This window comes from Malania oleifera, chromosome 1, assembly GCF_029873635.1.
Source record: "Malania oleifera isolate guangnan ecotype guangnan chromosome 1, ASM2987363v1, whole genome shotgun sequence".
In the NCBI taxonomy this organism is placed as follows: domain Eukaryota; kingdom Viridiplantae; phylum Streptophyta; class Magnoliopsida; order Santalales; family Ximeniaceae; genus Malania; species Malania oleifera.
In genome coordinates this window covers 40,940,447-40,961,450 of record NC_080417.1, presented here as the reverse complement: position 1 = coordinate 40,961,450, position 21,004 = coordinate 40,940,447, and the positions used below count along the sequence as shown (strand labels likewise).

The 21,004-nt window shown below is 36.2% G+C and overlaps 1 protein-coding gene across 2 annotated transcripts; it reads left to right on the top strand.

Moving 5' to 3' along the window:
* Positions 1–5,041: 5,041 nt before the first annotated feature.
* Positions 5,042–20,774, top strand: LOC131152245 (zinc finger CCCH domain-containing protein 44). 2 transcript variants are annotated; one of them, XM_058104013.1, is made up of 10 exons: positions 5,042–5,701; positions 5,851–5,930; positions 8,991–9,178; positions 11,879–12,797; positions 12,905–13,032; positions 15,718–15,777; positions 15,848–15,898; positions 16,165–16,235; positions 17,730–17,884; positions 18,025–20,774. In XM_058104013.1, the coding sequence occupies exons 1-10, from the start codon at positions 5,322–5,324 to the stop codon at positions 20,451–20,453; spliced, it is 4,461 nt and encodes a 1,486-aa protein (XP_057959996.1). In that variant the 5' UTR covers positions 5,042–5,321; the 3' UTR covers positions 20,454–20,774. The 2 variants fall into 2 exon arrangements, with proteins under 2 accessions (XP_057959996.1, XP_057959988.1); XM_058104005.1 differs by having other exon boundaries at positions 16,165–16,247; positions 17,736–17,884.
* The last annotated feature ends 230 nt before the right edge of the window (positions 20,775–21,004 follow it).

Sequence of the window (21,004 nt, the reverse complement as noted above, 5' to 3'; positions counted from 1 at the left end):
CGCTATCATCCATATAAGCCGAGTACAAGTCAACTTGTCTCACCTCATGTGAAGCTGTCTAGATAAGAAGATTTCTTAGTGATATTAGGATAACGATAAATGTCGTAACTCTGATTCACCGTGACAATCAAAGTTGCATAGCTATCAGTAAGAATCGGATGTTCCATGCAAGAACCAAACACATTGAGATTCAGTATTACTACATACGAGAACTCATTGAGGATGAGATTGTTGAGATGGAGTATTGCCCAACAAAAGATAATCATGTAGATATCTTCACCAAAGCATTGGGTAGTTTCGACTTCAATAAGCATCGAGATGCTATTGGTATTGGTCTAAGAGCATAGGTGGACATTGAGAGGGGTGTTGGTGTATATGTGTGCAATGCCCATCTCCCACGAGTTAATTGGCACACTTACCTGACGTATGGTTCAGATGAGGTCGAAGCGGTATACCGCAATGGTACTACGAAAACAGAAGTCGTTCCCCTCCAAGACATGAGGGTCCGGGGCAAGCGCCCCTAGTGGGAGGTATGGGGCACAACGCCCCCCGAGACGGTATGGTCTATCTAGTGTGAACGGTGGGCACGATATGTCAAAGACGACCACTAATGTCAAAGTCGACCACTACTATCAAATTCGGCAATGGTAGGTGAGCCACCCATGTGCTTCTTCCATGGACCAGAGGCTATAAATAAGATCCCCCCCCCACTGGAGCACCACACACATCTCGACTGCAAGATTGTGTCCTCTTCTATTTTTCTATTTTTTTTTCCTTTAGCTATTGAAACTCATTTAGTGAGTGCATGGTTGGACAAATTGTTGTAATAAAACTTTGTGTTATCTTTTCAATCGTTTCTTCAAAAAAGATTTTGGTGTTGTTATTCTACAATTAGGAATTTTGGAAATGTTTTAATTGAGTTTTAACCCTAATTGCTCCGATAAAAAATTAGCAACCTGAGAGTTTCGGTCCCCCAATCCATAGGGTCGGTCGCCCAAACAGACACAGATGGAAAAGTGCATTTTATGCATTCGGGTGTGCGGTGAATAGTTTGGGTGGCTGAACCAAGGCGATTTTCAAAGTGTTTGAGGTTCGGTCGCTCGGTTCTAAGTTTGGTCTGCCGAACTTGCCATTTCAGTCGCTTAAGGTAAAAATGAACGTGAAATTCGGGCGCTTAGGAAGGTGAAAAAGTTAGCATTAAACATTCGGTCGACCGAGAACGTTTAGTTCATTTTGGTTCAGTCGCCCGAGCTCGGTCAACAATTTTGACTTTTCATACATTCGGTCGATCGAGGCATTTTGAATGTACAAGCTCGGTCGCCCAAAGCCCTTCCAATTTTAAAGCCTAAGTCATATTTTTCAAATCATGAGTTACCCTTGATTGCATAGTTGATAGTGGGAACTTTCCTAAGGGCTTGTTCAAGGACCTAGGGTCAGTTTACGGTCTAGGCTTTTCAATTAAGCCTAAAAAACCTAGCGTCGGTCGACCGTCTATGGTCATTTGTTTCCCTATGGTCAATTTACATGTTGAGCTTTAAGTCATATCATGCAAGATGTATGCAGTTATTACATACCAAAATATAAAAATTAAATGCATATACAAATTAAAACAAATATGTCTTCTTCTTTGCTTTTCTGACATCCTAGAATGCGCTTGAGTGTATAGTCTTTACGTCCTTCAAGGCTTCCATTGTCAGTATCCTTATGTATGTGTTGAATTATAACATGTTCAATCACTAAATACACACATAAGAAACTTGTACTTTGTCAGCATCAAAACAGGTATTAGACTCAAAAAGTCAACATATTGTATATTGGGCTCAATTATGATATGTATTATGTTGCATGATTATTGTGATTCTGGATGGACTGATTACCCGGTATTCCATTTTGGGTCGGGTTATGGAAGATATATGGTATCAGAGTTGTTTGTTAGATAATTGAGTATTGATTTTATAAAATAAAATAATAATGGTATAAAAATCAGGTCGTCACACGGATATTAAGAAAAAAAGAAGAAGTGCAATCCAGTCTTGATAATGCTCAACTCTCTTCCTCTTCTCAATTTTTTTCTTCTCCTTTATAGGCTTGAGGAGCGTTGGAGGAGTGGCATCAGTGGTGCCAATTTCCTGCGCTACATCAGCGACACCAATTTCTATTAGTAAGTCAACCAATTTTGCCCAAATTTTTTGCCCACTTTCTTTCCATTTTTCTTCCCCTTTAAGTTAGCAATTTGAAAACAACACCAACTTTTGAACTTGAACAATGGACCACCGAAACTCTCCAACAACAAACCAACAAAACAACAACTTTTATTGAGTAAATTGCCATGCGAGTCACCAATTGTAGCACAGTGATGACCAACTCTAATCAAAATCCAGCTAGATTTGAAAAATAGGGATTGAATTTGAATTTGAAATGCAATGCGACCACTAAATAGAAACGGCAACAAACACTGAAATACACAAGAATAAAGTGGCCGACTTCTTTGAATTTCATCAAAAAATTTTGAAGGAATTGTCTTCCCTATTCACAATGATACTCGTAAACCTAGATCTCTTTTCAAAAAGATTGTTCTTTATTTTTCATTTTTAAAACTAAAATAAAGTGGCAACTCCAATTTCTAAAATAAATAGGCAAGTTAGAAAAATAATTATTTAGCTGCCTATACTTGTTTGATTTTTTCACTATTACCAAATATGTTGGAACCAAAATGGACCACCAAAACCCAATGACGACAACAAGTACACAAAAATAAATGAGATAGGGGAGAAGAAATGTGAAAACTCTTTAAAGTGGTTCGACTTCCTCAAACCTATATCCACTCTCTTAAGGAACAATTCACCTTGAGGTTCCACTAATTCCAAACTTCTTATAATCATCTTTTTTCAAGGTGGTAAGGACACCAATTGCACCAAATTTGATTTTGATAGATGAGAATTTCTCACTTAGGAAGAATATACAAATGTAAGTACAAAAACAAACTCTCAAAGAATGAATGAGATTATGACACAAGAGTTCTTAAAACGTTTTTAAAAAGTAAGCAAACTTTAGCATAAATGAATTTTTAAGAGAAGAAAGCTTTAGAGTCTCTCAAATATCAATGTGAATAGCTTTTTAGGTGTTGTTCATTGGGGTTTAAAGGTCATATATATATATGTCTAAATTTGGTCAAACTAGTCATTTTTGCTCGTTGGGGGTCTAATTTCTGATTAGTTCGGTTGACCTGACACTAGCCTAGAATATACTGCATTTCTCTTCTTTTTCTTGGTTTTGTTACTTTTATGCCATGAACATTCATTTTCTCAGAGATTTTACACATTTTTTTATATAAAATATACAATCTAATATATTCATTTCTACTTGGAATCTATAATCAAGTCTTGAATTTTTTTGAAGCTATACCCATTTTTAAGTCTTAAAAATTTCCTTCAAATTTTGTTCATTTCATGAATTCATCAACGGCCTCCTATATATCACACTTAAGCAAAAAATAATTAGTTCTTGAAAAGTTTGTTTTCATCAAAATTAGGTCATGAAATTTTGGAGTTGACAAAATTATATTTAATACTTGTATATTCTATGTTTTACGTACATGTAAGACAATTATTTGTAATATATATATATATATATATATATATATATATATTCATCTATCACGATCAATTGGGTTAGAAAATAAACTGATTTAATCATATTTGATGCATCCAAGAACAAGTATTCAACAAATTCAACATTTTTTTTTTTAAACTTATGCACAACAAATCAATCAATTAACTTACTGCCATTTTGCCGATCAATTTTATTTTAAAATACTATTAACATAAATCAGCACATAAAATGATAAAAGAGATATATTTCAGTGTATTTGTACCCATTAAAAACATATTGAATATTTTTTTAGATATACATGCAGTGTAATTACTTGAGAATTAATACCAACAAACCCATAAATGTTTTCAACTAATTTTTTTAATTAGTTAAGGCTTGGCCAGTGAATCGGGCCAATGCATTACGTAGGTCAATATACTCACCAAATGGTTTTATTTTGAAAGTGACATTAAACACAAAATCAGAAAATATATGTCTACTCTTATATATATTTTTTATCCATTAAAATCACATATATGCAGAGTGACATAATTGAATTACTCGTAGCATATATATGACATGACTAGGACATGTGTATCTAAATTAATTTGAGTAGAATTAATCTGACCACCAAACACAGTATACTCATGAGTGAAAAATCAATTAATTTACTAGCAATTCACTTATACGATACTTTATTAATAGCTATTATTTTAAGAATATTTTAAATAAAATATTACCGTGAACAATTGACAGAATACCAACCATAACGTCAACGCACGATTTCAAGTTTACCATTTTCATAAAAAGTTGCAGAGGGCCTCATAGTTTTCTTTTCCAACTCAAAAGGCTAACTCATTTAAATTGAATCAACTAGATTTAATGTAATGGCAAAGCAAAGATTAGCCCATGGACGGTAAATTAGTCAATTCACTAATGAGTAAATTCATGAATGGTCAATCAGTCTGTGCGATTAATTTATTAATGATTTAATTTATTAATATGTAAGTGAACAGAAGATGATAGAATAATGTACTGCGCAGTGAATAAAATGCCGACGCATGGTCTCACGTTGAGGGGTTTCAAAAAGGATGTGGACTGTAGTGGTTTCATAGAAAAATAAAATGGGGCGGAAAGCCTAACTCGTTCAAAGCGCAAAAACGAAGAGCAAAATAATTTTCCAGCGAGCAACGAATTCTCGGGGCGGGCCCCACCATTAATGTATCTACCCACCTTTTCAGGACAGCCACGCGGGGCGGGCGCACCGGTGCCTGGATTTTGCGAATCCAATCGCCCCGGGTTTGACGCTGGGGTTCACTGTTTTTTTTTTTTCCACGCCCATTGTCATTTCTACTTCCCAATTTGAAAATAATTTGTTGTTATTATTATTTAAAAAAAAAAACTAATTAATTAATTATTGTTGTGCCACAACAACGCAAGAAGGCGTTGGTTCAAAGTCGTCTCGGTAAGGTAGGGAGAGAGAGAGAGAGAGAGAGAGAGAGAGAGTGAGAGCTTCGAATTCCCACTCGTTGAGGATGACGTGACCGTCTTTCGGTGTCGTCCCGCTCTGGAGTTCTCTTTCTACACCTGGAAAAGGTGTCCGAAAAGTTAAAAATACTCGCACCCTCCATTTCTATCCATGTACCGACCGGCCAGTCCACGACCCAGGACCCGGCCACAGAATCTAGGGTTTTTTCTTCTGCTCGGGTGCTTCGATTGAGTTTGCGGCCATGGAGGAGGGCGAATCGGCAGTCGCTTTGGCTCCTTACAGGCCTTCTATGGAGGTTCAGAACCCTAGCGTTGAGAATTTCGAGCCGCGGGACCTCAGCCAATGCGATGCGATTCGTGATGTGGACGATTCGATGCTAGTCGGGGCTCCGGAGGCGGTCCCCGCGGTGGATGAGGGAAACGAGGCTGCTCCGCTGGCGCCCGTGGCTGCGGTGCCGCTGGTGGCGGAGGTCAAAGTCGAGGAGAAGAGTGTGGGGAAGCGGAAGCGAGGGCGGCCGCCGAGCGGCCAGGCGAAATCGAACCCGACGAAGAGGAAGAGGGACGAGGAGGACGTCTGCTTCATCTGCTTCGATGGTGGGACGCTCGTCATGTGCGACCGCCGGTGAGCGTATGCTTTGTTTATTTTTCTCCTCTTTTTTTTTTTTTTTTTGGATAAATTAAAATATGTGCGCTTGCAAGGGTTTAAGCCGCGTTTTAGTTTGCCTGCTTATCGCCTTGTGTTTCTTAAGCGTTATTCACTTTGCACGGCAGGGGCTGCCCTAAGGCATACCATCCAGCTTGCATTAAGCGGGATGAGGCATTCTTCCGATCGAAGGCTCGATGGAATTGTGGTATGCTTTCATATTTTTACTTGCAAGTAGTTCCTTATTTCTTGCGCTCATTGGCCTTTTTGTTTTTATATTATTATTTATAAAATATATATATATATATATATATATTTAATATGGCATCATGGATTATCCTACTGGATTGTGATTTTCTGCTCATCTTTTCTTTTTAACAGCATAGGATCATACATGAAGATAAGCTTAATCTCTGGTTTTTATACGCACAACGCAAAAGATGGTTGGCTTTTAAATGCCTGTTCACCCATTATTCAATTAAATTTTAGTATTAAAATAACACAATAAAGTATCGAGCAGAGTCACAACTGCTCAGGTCATGCTGCTTTTGTCCCTTCCCTCTCCTTTCATAGATTTAAACAGGTAGACTTGTTGATGTGATTTGAACACTGAGTCACTGATACTGATACACACACACACACACACATATATATATATATGGTTTGTTTTTTTTTTTTTGTTTTTAACTCGTTACTAATACAAAAGTGTACATATTTGGAAGTAATATTATCTTGTTAATTGTCTTGTTATGTTCAATAATAGGGACCTGTAATGCCAGTTGTAGAGTGTTCATTTAGTAGGTTAATGCATCTGCATTTCACTTGTCCGTTGCTGTTCTCCATGATAGTGGAGAAGAGTAATTTTTTAAATGCTGTTCTGTGAAGGCAATATTTAAAAAAAAAAAAAAAGCAAATTGCCACGTGGAGTGATTGAACACTACTGCAGAATAAACATGAAGTATATAGTGAACCATTAATACAGTTATGAAGTTAATAGTAAATTAAAGCCATGCGCAGTTAAGGCATGGACACGGAGCGTTGAATTTCTAGGTTATGCTACTTTTTTTTTTTCTTTTAATTTACAACACCTTGATGCAAATATACCCGTCTAGCTTAACCATTAATTCTGCAGTGACAGTCCATTTTTCTTTTTAAATTATTATCTTCTAGGGTCCGTTTAGTTGTGGAAGCTAGTTCCCATTTTAAAATTCCAGGTTATGTTTTAGTTTTTCAAGATTTGTATTAGAAAGATAGAAAATAAATGGTTTAGTTGTGCAAAAAAGTGCTTTATTTATTTTTAGAATTCAAAATAATTACAAAAATATTTTCATATTTTAATTATTATATAAGGTGGTGCTTGGGAGCACGGATTCTAGGGTGGATTTGGAAGAAAATTTAATTTTATTCTATATTTTCTCTAAATGCACACAAATCCAAATCAAAGATTTTAATTCCACTCTCCCAAAATGCAGGGTAAGAAATCAAATTTCTAGAAAACAATAAAAAGATGTTCTCTAAATTTTTCATATAAAGTTTGAGAATTGGAAAATAAGGAGACATTTTTTGTAATTATATGAAAAATTATGGTGAAGAACGAAGTTGTTTTCACAAGTGAATTTTGCCGAATTTTTTTTTTAATTCAAAAATTGTAAAACTAAAAAAATTAGCTAACTTTTTTGGTAATTCATTGGAAAACTAAAAATGGAAATGAAAAAATGTTTACCACGAGTAAACTGGTCGTTAATTTTTTACAAACAGAACTTCTTATTGCGAATTTAGGTAAAGTGTTAATTCACTAGTTTTTGTTCATTTTTACATAAGAATCTTTAAAGCAACAACTTTAGTGATCAATGCAATGCATGGGAACTTTCCAAATCTTTACTTCAATCAATAATTTTTCAAACCGGTACAGCCATTTGCGTTGACATGAGTTGCTATCTCTATTGAAATGGGTCAAGATTAAATTACTTTACTTGTGAGGATTATTTATCATTGAGTTAAATTTTGAATTAGGTAGTTTGTATCTAATTGATGGTCAAATACATTAGCTTGTATTTCATATGATAGCGCGCACCTATGCATATACTTATGAGGGCAATATCAATTCTTAATCAAATATCACTTTATGCGCTTTCAGCCTATAATTAAACTCAATTCATATATCAATTTATCTCAAATTTGAACTGGACATTTTACCCCTTATTCATAATTACCTTCAAACTTGGGTAGGGGCACCTTGTTTGGTGCCTGTCAAGTATGAATGCAGGTCAAGTTTTGAGAGTGGCCGCTTCAAGCAAAAATGCTTTAGTGTCGAACTGTGTCCAACTCATCCATCCTGGGATTTACTTGGCAAGATCAGAAGTGGTGATGTCCTGCTGCTCTTTTTTGGGCACATAGAACTCAACTGGCAGAATTATTTTCATCCTTTGGATTTAAATTGATATCTCACCATACTTAATCAGTTCTGTACTATAATCTTGCTTGACTTCCACTGAATTCTTCTTGTTGACATCATACTAAATGTTGGAGTGAAGAGCTTGGTAGTCTGAGCCACTGTTAGATTCTTGTTTGGCAATTAAGTTTGCATTCATGGCTAGTTTGTAAGCAGTGTATGAGTTAGTTTCCATTAATAGGGACATTCTTGTCATTACCCTTCTCATCATTTTAACAAGTTAGGCTTCCAGTTCCCCTGGGTGCTTTCACTACTGATATTTCCACTTCTAATTGTTTAATGTGTGGGGCCAGTTGTGTTGTTTTCTGAGATATTTTGTTTAGCTTTTGAAATATTTCTTGATGGGAATTAAAGAGAAATTTGGCCCCATTCGCTTGTAGAAATTAATTCTATTTTTCGTTTCTGATTTTCCAAATAGTTACTAAAATGTTGCCTTGTTATCCAGTTTTCCAACCTTGTATGGGGAATTTGGAAAACATGTTTTTATTGTTTTTTAGAGTTCCTACATAAATCTTGAAAATTTGTAGAACAAGGTGACATTTTTGTAATTATTTGGAAATCTGGAAATGGAAAATGAGAACTGTTTTCCACAGCTAAGGATGCCCTTAGTATTTACTTTGCTTTTGGTCGCATCAATACTGCTTAGTGTTTGAGATCGTTAATAAGCTGCAATACATTATATATATATATATATATATAACATATGTATGTATATCAGTTAATTTACACTGTAATCCTTACTATTTATGCCAGCTCTGATCTTTAGGTTTTAGACATTTAGTAATTTTTCAGTCTTGTGTTTGTCATGCATTTCAGGTTGGCACATATGTAGCAGTTGTGAGAAGGCAGCCCATTATATGTGCTATACTTGTACATTTTCATTGTGCAAAGTATGCATTAAAGAAGCTGAAATTTTGTGCGTAAGGGGGAACAAAGGCTTTTGCACAACATGCATGAGAACTGTTATGCTGATTGAAAATAATGAGCAACAAGATAAGGAAATGGTATGCTGCATTTTCTGTTAGGTGCATTGAAACCCCCAGGCCACTCAATACCTATCCAAAAAAAAAAGAAAAGACAATTGTTCATGCAGTTTTACCCGGATTTATATAGTTGGGATGATCTCAGGAAAAATCTGTTGAAAGCATGAAACAAAATTGATTTAGGTCCTTTAATTTTTTGAGTTTGCTTTTAGTTTTGATTATTCCAGATTTGACTTGCATGGATCATTTGTCACTGGTGTTCTCATTTTCTAAGATTTGTAGTGCGTTAGATGGTCAAACCATGGAACTGTCAACTTGTATGGGTTGTAGGATTCAAGACTGTAAGTTGTTCAAGCCTAGGTGGGACTTGATCAAAGCAATTGACACTAGTATATTTTAGAACTGGCTACTGATAGTGGTTGTTGGACTTAATTTCCTAAATCCATAGGTACCTGGGCTTTCTGCAGAACGTGCACTGAGAAATCATGGGAACTTGAAGATCCTGGTGACGTCCTTAGGGGGGAGGCCTGTGGATGTTTCTCATGAGTGTTTTAACTTGCAGCAATTTCAATTTCAATTTCAATTTGTTGGTGCTACTTAAAATTGCATGATTTGGCTTTGCATTAATTTCTGAGTTCTTTGTTTTGTTTTTTTTTTTTTTTTTTGGGTTCAAAAACACTTCAAAACAAGCAATTTCTTGGAATTATTTAACACTTTCGAGTCAAAATAATTCTTGTAATTGTGCATTTTGACTCATGGTTTTAAATCATGGTTGCGGGTAGCGTAGCGTAATGGTAACAGGAAGTGGGATAGCGGATGTTACATAACAGGAAGCAGGTGCAACGACCGTGAATTTTTTTCAAGCATGCACAACTTTGTGCATATTTGTGCATTTGCATGTTTAAAGATTTTAATACTTCTTAGAAAGAGCTTTAGTATATTTTGGATCCTTTAGTTCAACCTGACTAAGTTGTTTGGTAAGGGCAAGAAGTTTACATTTGCTTTAAATGACCATTGACAAAAATTATGTGTGTGTGTGTGTATTTATTCTCATTGTTCTTATACGTGATAAATCTTATGTATGCTAAATTAATAAAACGAAAGTACATTATGCACTCCATTAATCTATTAGAAACATAAGGCATCTGAATAATACAAATATACAATAACTGGAAAAGAAAGAAGGTTGAAGTTGAAAAATAACATAAATGTAAAATTTCTAATATTATCAAAATAATATTTTCCTAACAAGTTAGTATTTTTCAAATTATTAATTAATGCATCTTTTGTGAGTATTTAAAAGAATAGTAAATTTTGCATCATTATCATCCTCAATATAATCTTTTCCCCCTCTCGCCACATAGTATATAGAAATTGATTTATGAAAAGGGGGGGGAACAAAAGTGAGAAGAAAAAGTAAAAAATAAAATAATTTTTTTGGGCGTAACAATCCTATAGCACCATTATGTAATGGTCGTAGCGGCCTTTACGTAACGGTCACGGTTCGTAACAGCTATTACAGCTGTGATTTTTCTCCCCACTGATTTTGCGGTGTAACGGTATCGGGAACCCAAAAAACCGCGTCACGACCGTTATTTAAAACCATGTTGTGACTATTAAATCAGTCTTAGTTTAGAGGGGAGTAACTATTTGGATTAGATAATGCTAAATGATTTATGCATGCCAATGATTTTTTCAACTTTTTTGATGTTTCCTTTTCGAGTACAGAGTTATTCTTTTTCCATGAATGGCTGTGCATCAATGTTCTAAAAGGCGAAGGTGTAAGGTGAGGCCTTTTAGCCCTTAAGAGTCGAGGCGTAAGCCTTAAGGTGTTGGGGCGCAACGCTTTTGAGAATTTTATTTTTAGATAAAAATATGTAAATAGATTACAAATATTTTTAAAATAAATAAAAAATTAAGAAAATCACAAATATCATTTAAAAAAATAAATATACTTTGCAAAGTACCTATTGCGCATTCAAAAACTGCTAACTTGAATTCATGACGTGAATCATAACAAGAAATAGCTATACTATTACAAAGTTCAAATTATTTTCATGATCTAAGATACAACTCTTATTTTGGAAAAGTTGAGCTTCAAGAGTTAAGAAATCAACTTATATTATGACATTCCTTTTATATAAACAGGTAGTTACAATTTTCTAACCTAATCTAACTTGACAATCACACACTCAAAATGCATAAGCCTCAACGAAAAAGGTGCAAAAGGCACGCCTTTTGTACAAATGCGTAAGCCTCAGCATGTAATGTGTTAACTTTTTTGGAATTTGGTATTTTAGACTGAACCTCAAGGCATTTTAGGCATGCCTTGCCTTGAGGCAAGACTCAATTGAGCCCTCTAAAACATTGATTTACATCATTATTAAATATTGCTTCCTTAATTTTGTCTAGAAGGAGCATATGTAAATAATCTAATATTCTAATTGCTTGAACTCTTTCATATCTTGCATTTTATTTTAGTCTACTTTGAGTTCTATGTTTTTCTTGTCGAAATTTGTATCCAGGTGTTTGGCACAAGCGTATATGTGCTCAAATACGTTTGATAATGCCATTAAAGTAGAGTTCATCTATGGATGTTTGGAAGTTGTCAAAGCGGTGTTAGTTCATGACACTTGGATCATGTTAGGAGAGACAATTACCCTGTTTAATTTGTACTTTATTCAATAATTATATTTTTCCTTTTGTGTCTGAGTTGTGTAGGTTCAAGTAGATTTTGATGACAAAAGTAGCTGGGAGTATCTCTTCAAGGTGTACTGGATTTACTTGAAGGGGAAATTATCTTTAACTTTAGACGAACTCACTAAAGCTAAAAATCCTTGGAAAGAAGCTAATGTTATTTCCTGCAAGAGGGAATCTTTGGGTGAACCATACCATGCTAATGATGACAAGAGTTCTGCATCAGATGGTTCTTCTGGAAACCAGGTAGGAAACAGTTCTAAAAGAAAAAAGATGCAGAAACAACTGAAGATCATTAAGGAGGATGCTCAAGATGGGTTAAAATCAGGCGGTGACAAGGAGATGTCATTTCCTGAAGGCCCTGAATGGGCATCGAAAGAGCTCCTGGAGTTTGTTGCCCACATGAAAAGTGGTGATACGTCTATTCTATCCCAGTTTGATGTCCAGGCCCTTTTGTTGGAGTATATAAAGAAAAACAATCTTCGCGATCCTTGTCGTAAAAGTCAAATTATTTGTGATCTGAGGCTTGGTAAGCTGTTTGGAAAAGCAAGGGTGGGTCACTTTGAAATGTTGAAACTTTTAGAATTTCATTTTCAGATAAGGGATGATCCTCTTTTAGATGGTAGGAAGGGGGGAGTTGTTGATGCTATTGCTAGCCCAATGGAGGCTGACGGGAACAAGGATAACCAACTTATAACAGGTGAAGATAAGAGACACAGAACGCGTAAAAAAGGCAATAACAGAGGACTGCAAACTAATTTAGATGAGTATGCAGCAATTGATGTTCACAATATTAACTTGATTTACTTAAGACGTAATTTGATGGAGAATCTCCTTGAAGATGCTGAGAAGTTTGGTGAGAAGGTTGTTGGTGCAGTTGTGCGAATAAGAATTTCCTGTGGCGACCAAAAGCAAGATATGTATAGGCTTGTCCAAGTTGTAGGTACTTATTGTTATAAGCATTACCAAATATATTTTATTTCTTTCTCAACCACTTACTGTGAATCATACTTTTTAAAAATTGTGACAATGATGATGAAAAGCATACAGGTACAAGTAAGGTGGCAGTTCCATATAAAGTTGGCCAGAGGACAGTGGATGTCATGCTTGAAATTTTAAATTTAGACAAGAAAGAGGCTATATCAATTGATGCGATCTCAAATCAGGAGTTCTCTGAGGTGATTATACATATGGCTGTAGGCGCATTTTCTTTTCCTAATTCAACATGGTTTTATTTTTCATTTTATGTTGTTTTTGTTTTTTCAGAACTCTACTGTTACTTTAAGGGACTTTTTTTTTTTTTTTTTATAAAATGTTTTGAGGTTTTTGTGGATAACATGTGAATGAGTATATATGCTGTCACAGACATAATGTGACTATCATCAAAATGCCTCAAACACTTAATTTAAGTTTCAAGCAAGTGACAAATGAAGTCTCAGTGTTGACAACATTTTAAGATGAGTGTCTTCTAATTCAAATTGGTTATTCAAGAATTTGAAGATTGTTGGGAGGCCACCTATATACTCCGCAAAATTATAATAAATTATAGGGTTTGAATTGTCGTTAATGGTGTTTGAGCCTCCATTTGTAATTTTTTCCCCTAAATTTTTGTTAACTATAGCTGTAGAAGTATGTTTGTATATATTATAGACGCACACACACACACACACACGCATGCATATATTCCAAAGATTATATATGTATTTGTGTGTGTGTGTGCATGTGTATTTTAAGATTCAAATATTTGCATGTATATATATGTTCATGCATATGGTTAGCCCTTGAACAACAGGTGTACTGATAAATCATCTCGTTATCTCTGTTTTCTATTCTATAAATTTACTATGATTGTAAAGCTGAGGAATAACACAGAAGAAAGAGAAAGAAAGATTGTACCCGTTGCTTTGCATTCTTCTAGACTATACCCCCACCCCTCTTTTCTTTTTATTCTTTCTCTGAATTTGTGTTCATGTGTTTCAGTGATGAACATCATGTTGAATTGCATGCTTGAATTTGATTGATGAACATTTTATATATATATATATATATATATATGCATTGATATCAAGAAAGCATTTCCAATTATTTTCCAGTGAAAATGTGAATGCATAATTAGTGGAAAAAAATACCTTATTTCTCTTTACTGTTGTTCTCTCTCTCTCTCTCTCTCTCTCTCTCACACACACACACACACACACACACACACACACACACACTCATTCTTGGTTGGCTAGTCTTTCATTTACTGTGGTTTTAAAATATCATGTTTGGTGCTTGTATGGTGCCTGAACTTTTAGGGTGCATTATTATTTTCTTAGTGGCCCATTTCCAACTTTTTGACAGAGGGTCTGGATCTTTGTCACTGTCATTTCATTTATAAATTTTTTTTTAATTATTAAGATAATCATTATTTTAAAATCTAGTAAGTGGATGCAAATCATTTACTGTAAAATTGAAGTAGAACAATCAGCAGAATGAAGCAGATCTGGAAATCAGAGTTTTCGAAAGGGTCTTAGTGGTCTTGTAAGGGTGAAAATAGATTTAAGGTTCTCAGAAAAAGTGTTGGTTTTGATCGTGAATTTACTGGTTTTGATTAGGCTTCTGAGTTTGGTTTTAGCAAGTTTTAGGTTCTAGGGATGTGGATATGGATTTGGGAAATTATGAACTTTAAACTGTGATTTTGTTATTTAGGAAACTGTGGAAATAGTCTTGAATCAGAAAAGAATGAGAAGAAAAGGATAGAACTCAGGAATTCACTTACCCTATGTTTGGAGAGGCCTTGGATTTGGAGTTGTATTGGATTTGAATAAGATGTAATATAAAATTACATTGAAATTTGTCCAATGCGACCCAAATCCAAATCCAAGGTCCAAAATCCGTACTTCCAAACACTACCTTAGTTTCTGAGAAATCCAATCACAGCCCCACCTGGAGTTGACATGGCTATGAAAAAGCACACTGTTGGAAATCATCCATTCATCTATTAAAAATCAAAATAGTACAGTCTATTATATAGATTCTGTAACCAATCCTATGGTTTTAACTTGCTTCAGGCAATAAACTTCTAAAACCATCCCTCGACTCAACTTCCAAGCTATTAGCCTATTACCCTGCAAGTAACCTGCAAAATAAATTTAAAATATTACAACTCTACCCTGACATGTATAAGATTATGATTATGCCCTAAGATCTGTTGCTCCAGAAACAAAAAATAAAAAATAATAAATAAAAGAAATTTTAAAAAAAAGCAGAAAAAAGAAAGTGAAAAACCTTTGCACTTGTTTTTGTATCCTTTTATTGCCTGCATTGAAAATCAGTTATGTTGGGTCTGATTAATATTAGCTATATTCATGTATGCTTGCAGAGTTGGTCGCTTTTAGTGCATGTTTTGGAAAACTTGTAGCTTTAAAGATACTTCAGAATATCCTATTTAAAACTATTAATGGAAATGAAATTTGAGTATGCTTTGAACTCTTGCTGCAGTTTATGCTTATCCTCCTAGCATTACCTTGTGGATTATGGTTGCAAAGCATGTAATGCCTTGTGGGTTACAGATACGAAGGATGGTTGTGCATTCATTACTTCTAGTCTTCTACATGAATTGTTGACTTGACAATTGCATGCGTATTTTCTATAATTCTAATTATGATATGATTCTAGTGTTAGATGAAACATGCCTCAATTGGAGCAAACCAGTTTCAAAAATTTTCTTGATGGATATGAACACTATTGGGTTCTGTAATATGGAGCCTTGTATAGCTACACATAAAATTTGATCCATTAAATTTGAAAATATATTTGCGTCAAGCATTTTTTTTTTCCTCCTGTTTTTCTTTGGCTTGATATATTTGTTTTCTTTCTAGGATGAATGCAAACGTTTACATCAGAGTATTAAATGTGGGCGAGTTAAGCGGTTGACCGTGGTGAGTGTGCATATTTTTTGGCTTATTAGGTATTTGTGCATTCGTCTTAAGAAAGGGTACTTGACTGCAGGGAGAGATTCAGGATAAAGCAATGGCACTCCGGGCAGTGAAATTGAATGATGTGAGTTTCTTTACTATTAATTGCAATGCATAAAAATGATAATTGTGATGTATAAAAATGATGCATACGTTATGCTAATATGCATTTTTATTTGGAGCTGAAAAGTTATATATATATATATATATATATATATATGTATAAAATAGATCTTGGTCAGTCCTGTCCACTTTACACGGTGCATGGTTTTATGATTGTTACTGTCTTAAATTCCAAACTTTCTGAACTTGCTTTTTGGCTGTGCATGATGCTTGCTTTTTTCCTTGTAGTGGCTTGAATCTGAAGTATTGAGGCTTAGTCATCTTCGTGACCGAGCAAGTGAAAAGGGGCATAGAAAGGAATATCCTTTGCTGTTTTAGTGTTTTCTGATTGCTTGCTTGCCATGACATACATTTCAACTTCCTGATTGCTTGCATAAGACATTATGTTATCTGATCTGACAATGCCTAATTTTTGATGGCTGAAAATGCATGGACTGGGTTTGAGAGACTTTGCTTTCCCCTTCCAACTTCACTTGGAGTTGTGGAGTACGTGTTTTTTTTAAAGTGAGTGGAAGGTTTTGCAGTTTGTAAATGTTGGAGTTTATATGATCTTAGAGACCCAGAAGGTGTTAGCGTTGGTAGTCTTTTATCGAATTATGTATGCAATACCATGAACTTTTCTGGATATGCATTCCTGGCCAAAAATGAAACGTCTGACTTATGCACTGAAAAATATATTAAAATTTTTTTCCTCCCTCACAAAATGGACATGGTTGGGGTGAGAATGTCATGGGTGGGCGGATTGAATGTTGAACATTTTTCACAATTCAGATGTGGCACTTATGGTGATTTAAGATAAGTTTAGAGTTGGGCTAAATGCCTTGAACGGTTTTTAGATATTGGTGCCTTGTTTGTATTGATTTATATTGATATATATATGATATCTATGCATAGGCATAGATACTTAACATCAATATTAAAATGTCAACTTAAGTTGTCTGTTAAAGTCTTTTTGCTCTGTCTGTGGCCTAATTTGATTCTCCTTTCTTCGTGCTTGGTGCTATAGCTACGTGAAGGATAAATGATTTAGAAAAAGTATTAATAAAAAAGGCAGCCTGGTGCACAAAGCTCCCATGTATGCGGGGTCCGGTGAAGGGGCGGACCACAATGTGTAGAAAAAGTATTAATTTCAGCTAAAAATATTAATAATATGATCCTTTTCTTTATAAAATTAAATTGGTAAAAATACCTTTCATATGAAAAATGGAAAAAACAAATCTCAAAATTGGGGCTTATTACTTGGAGAAAAGATCTACCCACTCGCTGCACATATCTAAATGTCTGTAAGTGTTCTAGATGATTTCTTATTGATATATGAATAAGCACTTTGTTCAGTTGAACACAGCAACAGTAAATGTATTCATCAGCAATAAAGTTGCTAATAAAGGAGGATCATGTTTGCTAATAAATGAAGGATCATAAATGATTAGGGCACACGGTTCACAAGGAATGTGAGGAAGACCATTATTGCTTATTGATAGTTATGGAATCAATTGCCGCGTATAGAAGGAATTAATCTGTTATTGCTCATTTCATTATACAGTGTATGAATATTATATTGTCTTTAGCTTGATTAAGACAACCCATTCTATAGCAACCGATCCAACCCCTATTTCCTTGTTTTCGTTGTCTTCATTCTTCTTTGCAATAAAATAGAGCATTAGATGAAACACTTCGATCACTCCAATGGAATGATCTGGGTAGTTTACATTGTTGTATATGTTCCCATTTTCGTTGCATAAGAAGGGAAAACTGGTATGGGCTTCAGTGGCTATTCCTTGACCATCTTTCAAGCTTAGAGGGTGCATAGAGAAACTACAGCTCTTGAACACTCCTGATGAACGTCACCGCAGGCTGCATGAAATTCCAGTGGTGCATGCTGATCCAAAAATGAATCCTAGTTATGATTCTGAAGAAGATGCTAGAGAATCAGACAAAAAGAAACAGGGTAACTTGTCCCTCCTTCCACCCCCTGCACCAACACACATAAAAAACCACTGTCGGCCGTGTAATGGAGTTATTTTCCTTTCTCTTTATGTTCCATCTTGACATTCTACTCTGCTGTAACTTCACTGTTGACACATGCAGATGACTTCACAAGGCCAATATATTCTGGCATCATCAGCAATGGAAGGGAGCTCTCTCTATTGGGAGGCAATGATATATCAAATGATACTGGGAGTGGGATGCATAAAAATTTAGACATTACTGAGCCAAGTGAAAACATGCGTACACCTTTTAACCTGCATAAAGAAGTTGCTTCTGGAGCTGATGGGAGATTGAATGAATCCTCACTGAATCAAAATAGAGATGCATATAAATCAAATAACTGGGAGAAACTAAATAACCAGGTTGATATTTCTGTGCTCTCTTTGGCAGCATTAGCATCATCTCTCTCTACAGGAACAGAGTCATCAGCATACAATATTGAGATTGACAAAATATGGCACTATGAAGATCCAAATGGAAATATACAAGGACCATTTTCGATGGTGCAGTTGCGTAAGTGGAGTACAACTGGATATTTCCCACCTGATCTGAAAATATGGAGGATTACGGAAACACAAGATGACTCTGTACTCTTGACTGATGTATTGGTTCTATTGGATGGGCAGTACAATAGAGGACAGCCTTTTCTATACAACAGCTATTTACAATCACAGCAACTTAGGGCTCGCTCTGATGATCGAGAAAATAATTGGGAGGGGAATCGGGGGATGAATGCGACTTCGATAGATGGTAAACAAGATGATGTAGCAAACTTTAATACTGGTAGTGCCCCTTCTAATGATAACAGTGAGCTTGTGAGGTGTGATGAGCATCGCTCCTGTTCTTCTAGTTGGAGTACGCATGCCGATGTCAATTCCAAGGAGGAACAGGCAGGAAGTTTATCTCATGTCTGGGATTCATCGGATGGTAACAACTCTTGGTCTGACCAGGCCCAGGCCCAGGCCCAGGCACAGGCACAGGCCCAGGTAGGTTCACTTCCTTCACTGACATTGGCAGGGAAGGCATCTGAAACTCTGTTAGAGCAGGAGAGGGAAGGTCATGAGGCCAAAGGGCAGAGCTCTGATCACTACCATGGAAATCAAAATTCACACAGCAGTACGGTGATTCAAACTAGTAATGGACATGATAATGAAAAACAATCTAGCAGTGGTGGTTATTCTGGTCAGTCTTCTGGACAGAATTGGAAACCTCCACTAGTAAGTGATTCTTCAAATGGCTGGGACTCAAAATCCACTGTGGCCAAATCATCTGATAAATCAGAGCAGAATCATGACACTGATTTTCCAAATTTTCCTAGTCCCACACCAAAGCCAAGCAATGTGGATTCAAATGGTCAGGTTACAGAAAACAAGCTCTCTGTGGCTTCAAATGTATTTGTTCAAGATTCGGGCCCCAGCTGGAGTAGTGCTTCTAGCTTAGTGGGTGGTGGGGTGCAACTACCTGAAGTAGCTGGCGAATGGAGTGGATATTCCCCTACTCCGGCAAAACCTTCGGTCGAGGAATGGGACTCCAGTCTTGTGTCAGTATCTTTGCTTAAACCATCTGAGGCAGCTGGTGATCATGCTGCTACTCCGACTTCAAATACTGGCATACTGACTCATTCTTCCACGACCAATCCTCCACCGAACACATCGAGCTGGCAGGCAATTGTTACTGGACCTGAAGAATTCAGCTCTTTAGCCGAAGAATCAGTTTCAGATCTCTTAGCTGAAGTCGATGCAATGGAGTCTCTAAATGGTTTATCTTCTCCTACTTCAATAATGAACTGTGGTGGAGAATTTGCACAGGGTTCTAAAAATGATTGTTTTAGTTCCATCGAGGAGTTGAGCCCACTCGATCCAGGAAAAAGTGATGCCTTGAGCTCCACTGGAGATTTACAAATACCTTTTCAATCTACTATTAGGGATGAACCCCGGGGGGTATCTCATGATGTTCTTGATTCCCAAAAGAGGTCAGGTGGGCAGTCCTCTACAAGTGCCGAAGTGGAAGGAGAAACAAAGCCTAGTGATGTTTCAGTAAATCAATGGGAAACACATCCAGTTGTTGAGCCTCCCGTGTCGTCCACCACTAGTTGGGACATATCTGCTCCAGGTGCTGCCTGGAGAGCAGGTCCTGAAACTACAGACACTGGCCGGGGACCAGTAAATGGAAATGCAAACTTGGTTTGTGGTGGATCAACTCAAGGAAATAGCAACATGGGTTGGGGAGCTGTTGCGGAGGCAGCACGGGAAAATGAAAACATGAATTGGAGCATATCTGCTGGAAATATAGGCATATGGCCAAGCGAACCAAAATATGGCGAGGAGAGATTTTCTGTTACTAGGGACAGGGGTTTTCATGGTGGGGATTCGAGTTTTGATAAGGGTAGGCCATCATGGAACAGGCAATCCTCATTTGGTGGAGGCGGAGGTTCATCCAGACCTCTTCCCAAAGGGCAGCGAGTCTGTAAATTTAATGAGAGCGGGCGATGCAAGAAAGGTGCACGTTGTGACTATCTGCACCCATGATCACATAGGTTTACTCTGCAACTGAGTGAAATTAGTTTTCCATAGAATTTCACGTTAGGAAGATTTTAAGTTGCTAGGCCCAAAATCTATCAGTTTAGCAACATAATACAAATTCTTCTTGGATAGCCTGGCAGTTACCATAATTGTATTATTGTAAGCTTCTGTATTTAATCTTGTCCATTCCTTATTATGACTGTCACATGAAGGATAATTTCTTATTCTTATGTCGAGAACCATGTGCTTTCTCCGATATCCTGTGAAAAGCAATGGAGTAATCCTAATAAAATTTTTATTTTTGAGATTTCATAAATTCCTGCCAAACTGCATTTATTGGTGGTTAAAAGTTGGAACTCCAACATTTGTCTTGTTGCCATTTGAGTGGGTGGTGCTTTCTCTGAATAAAACAGTGCTTTATTGGACGAATTCAGCCGAGTTATGTAATGTAACTTGTGTTATCATTTATTAGAGAACGGCTCCCCATTTCAAAATTGTGAACTTTTATATTTGGTCAAGTTGAATGTAGAATTCAATTTGCTGGTTAGGCCCGCAGG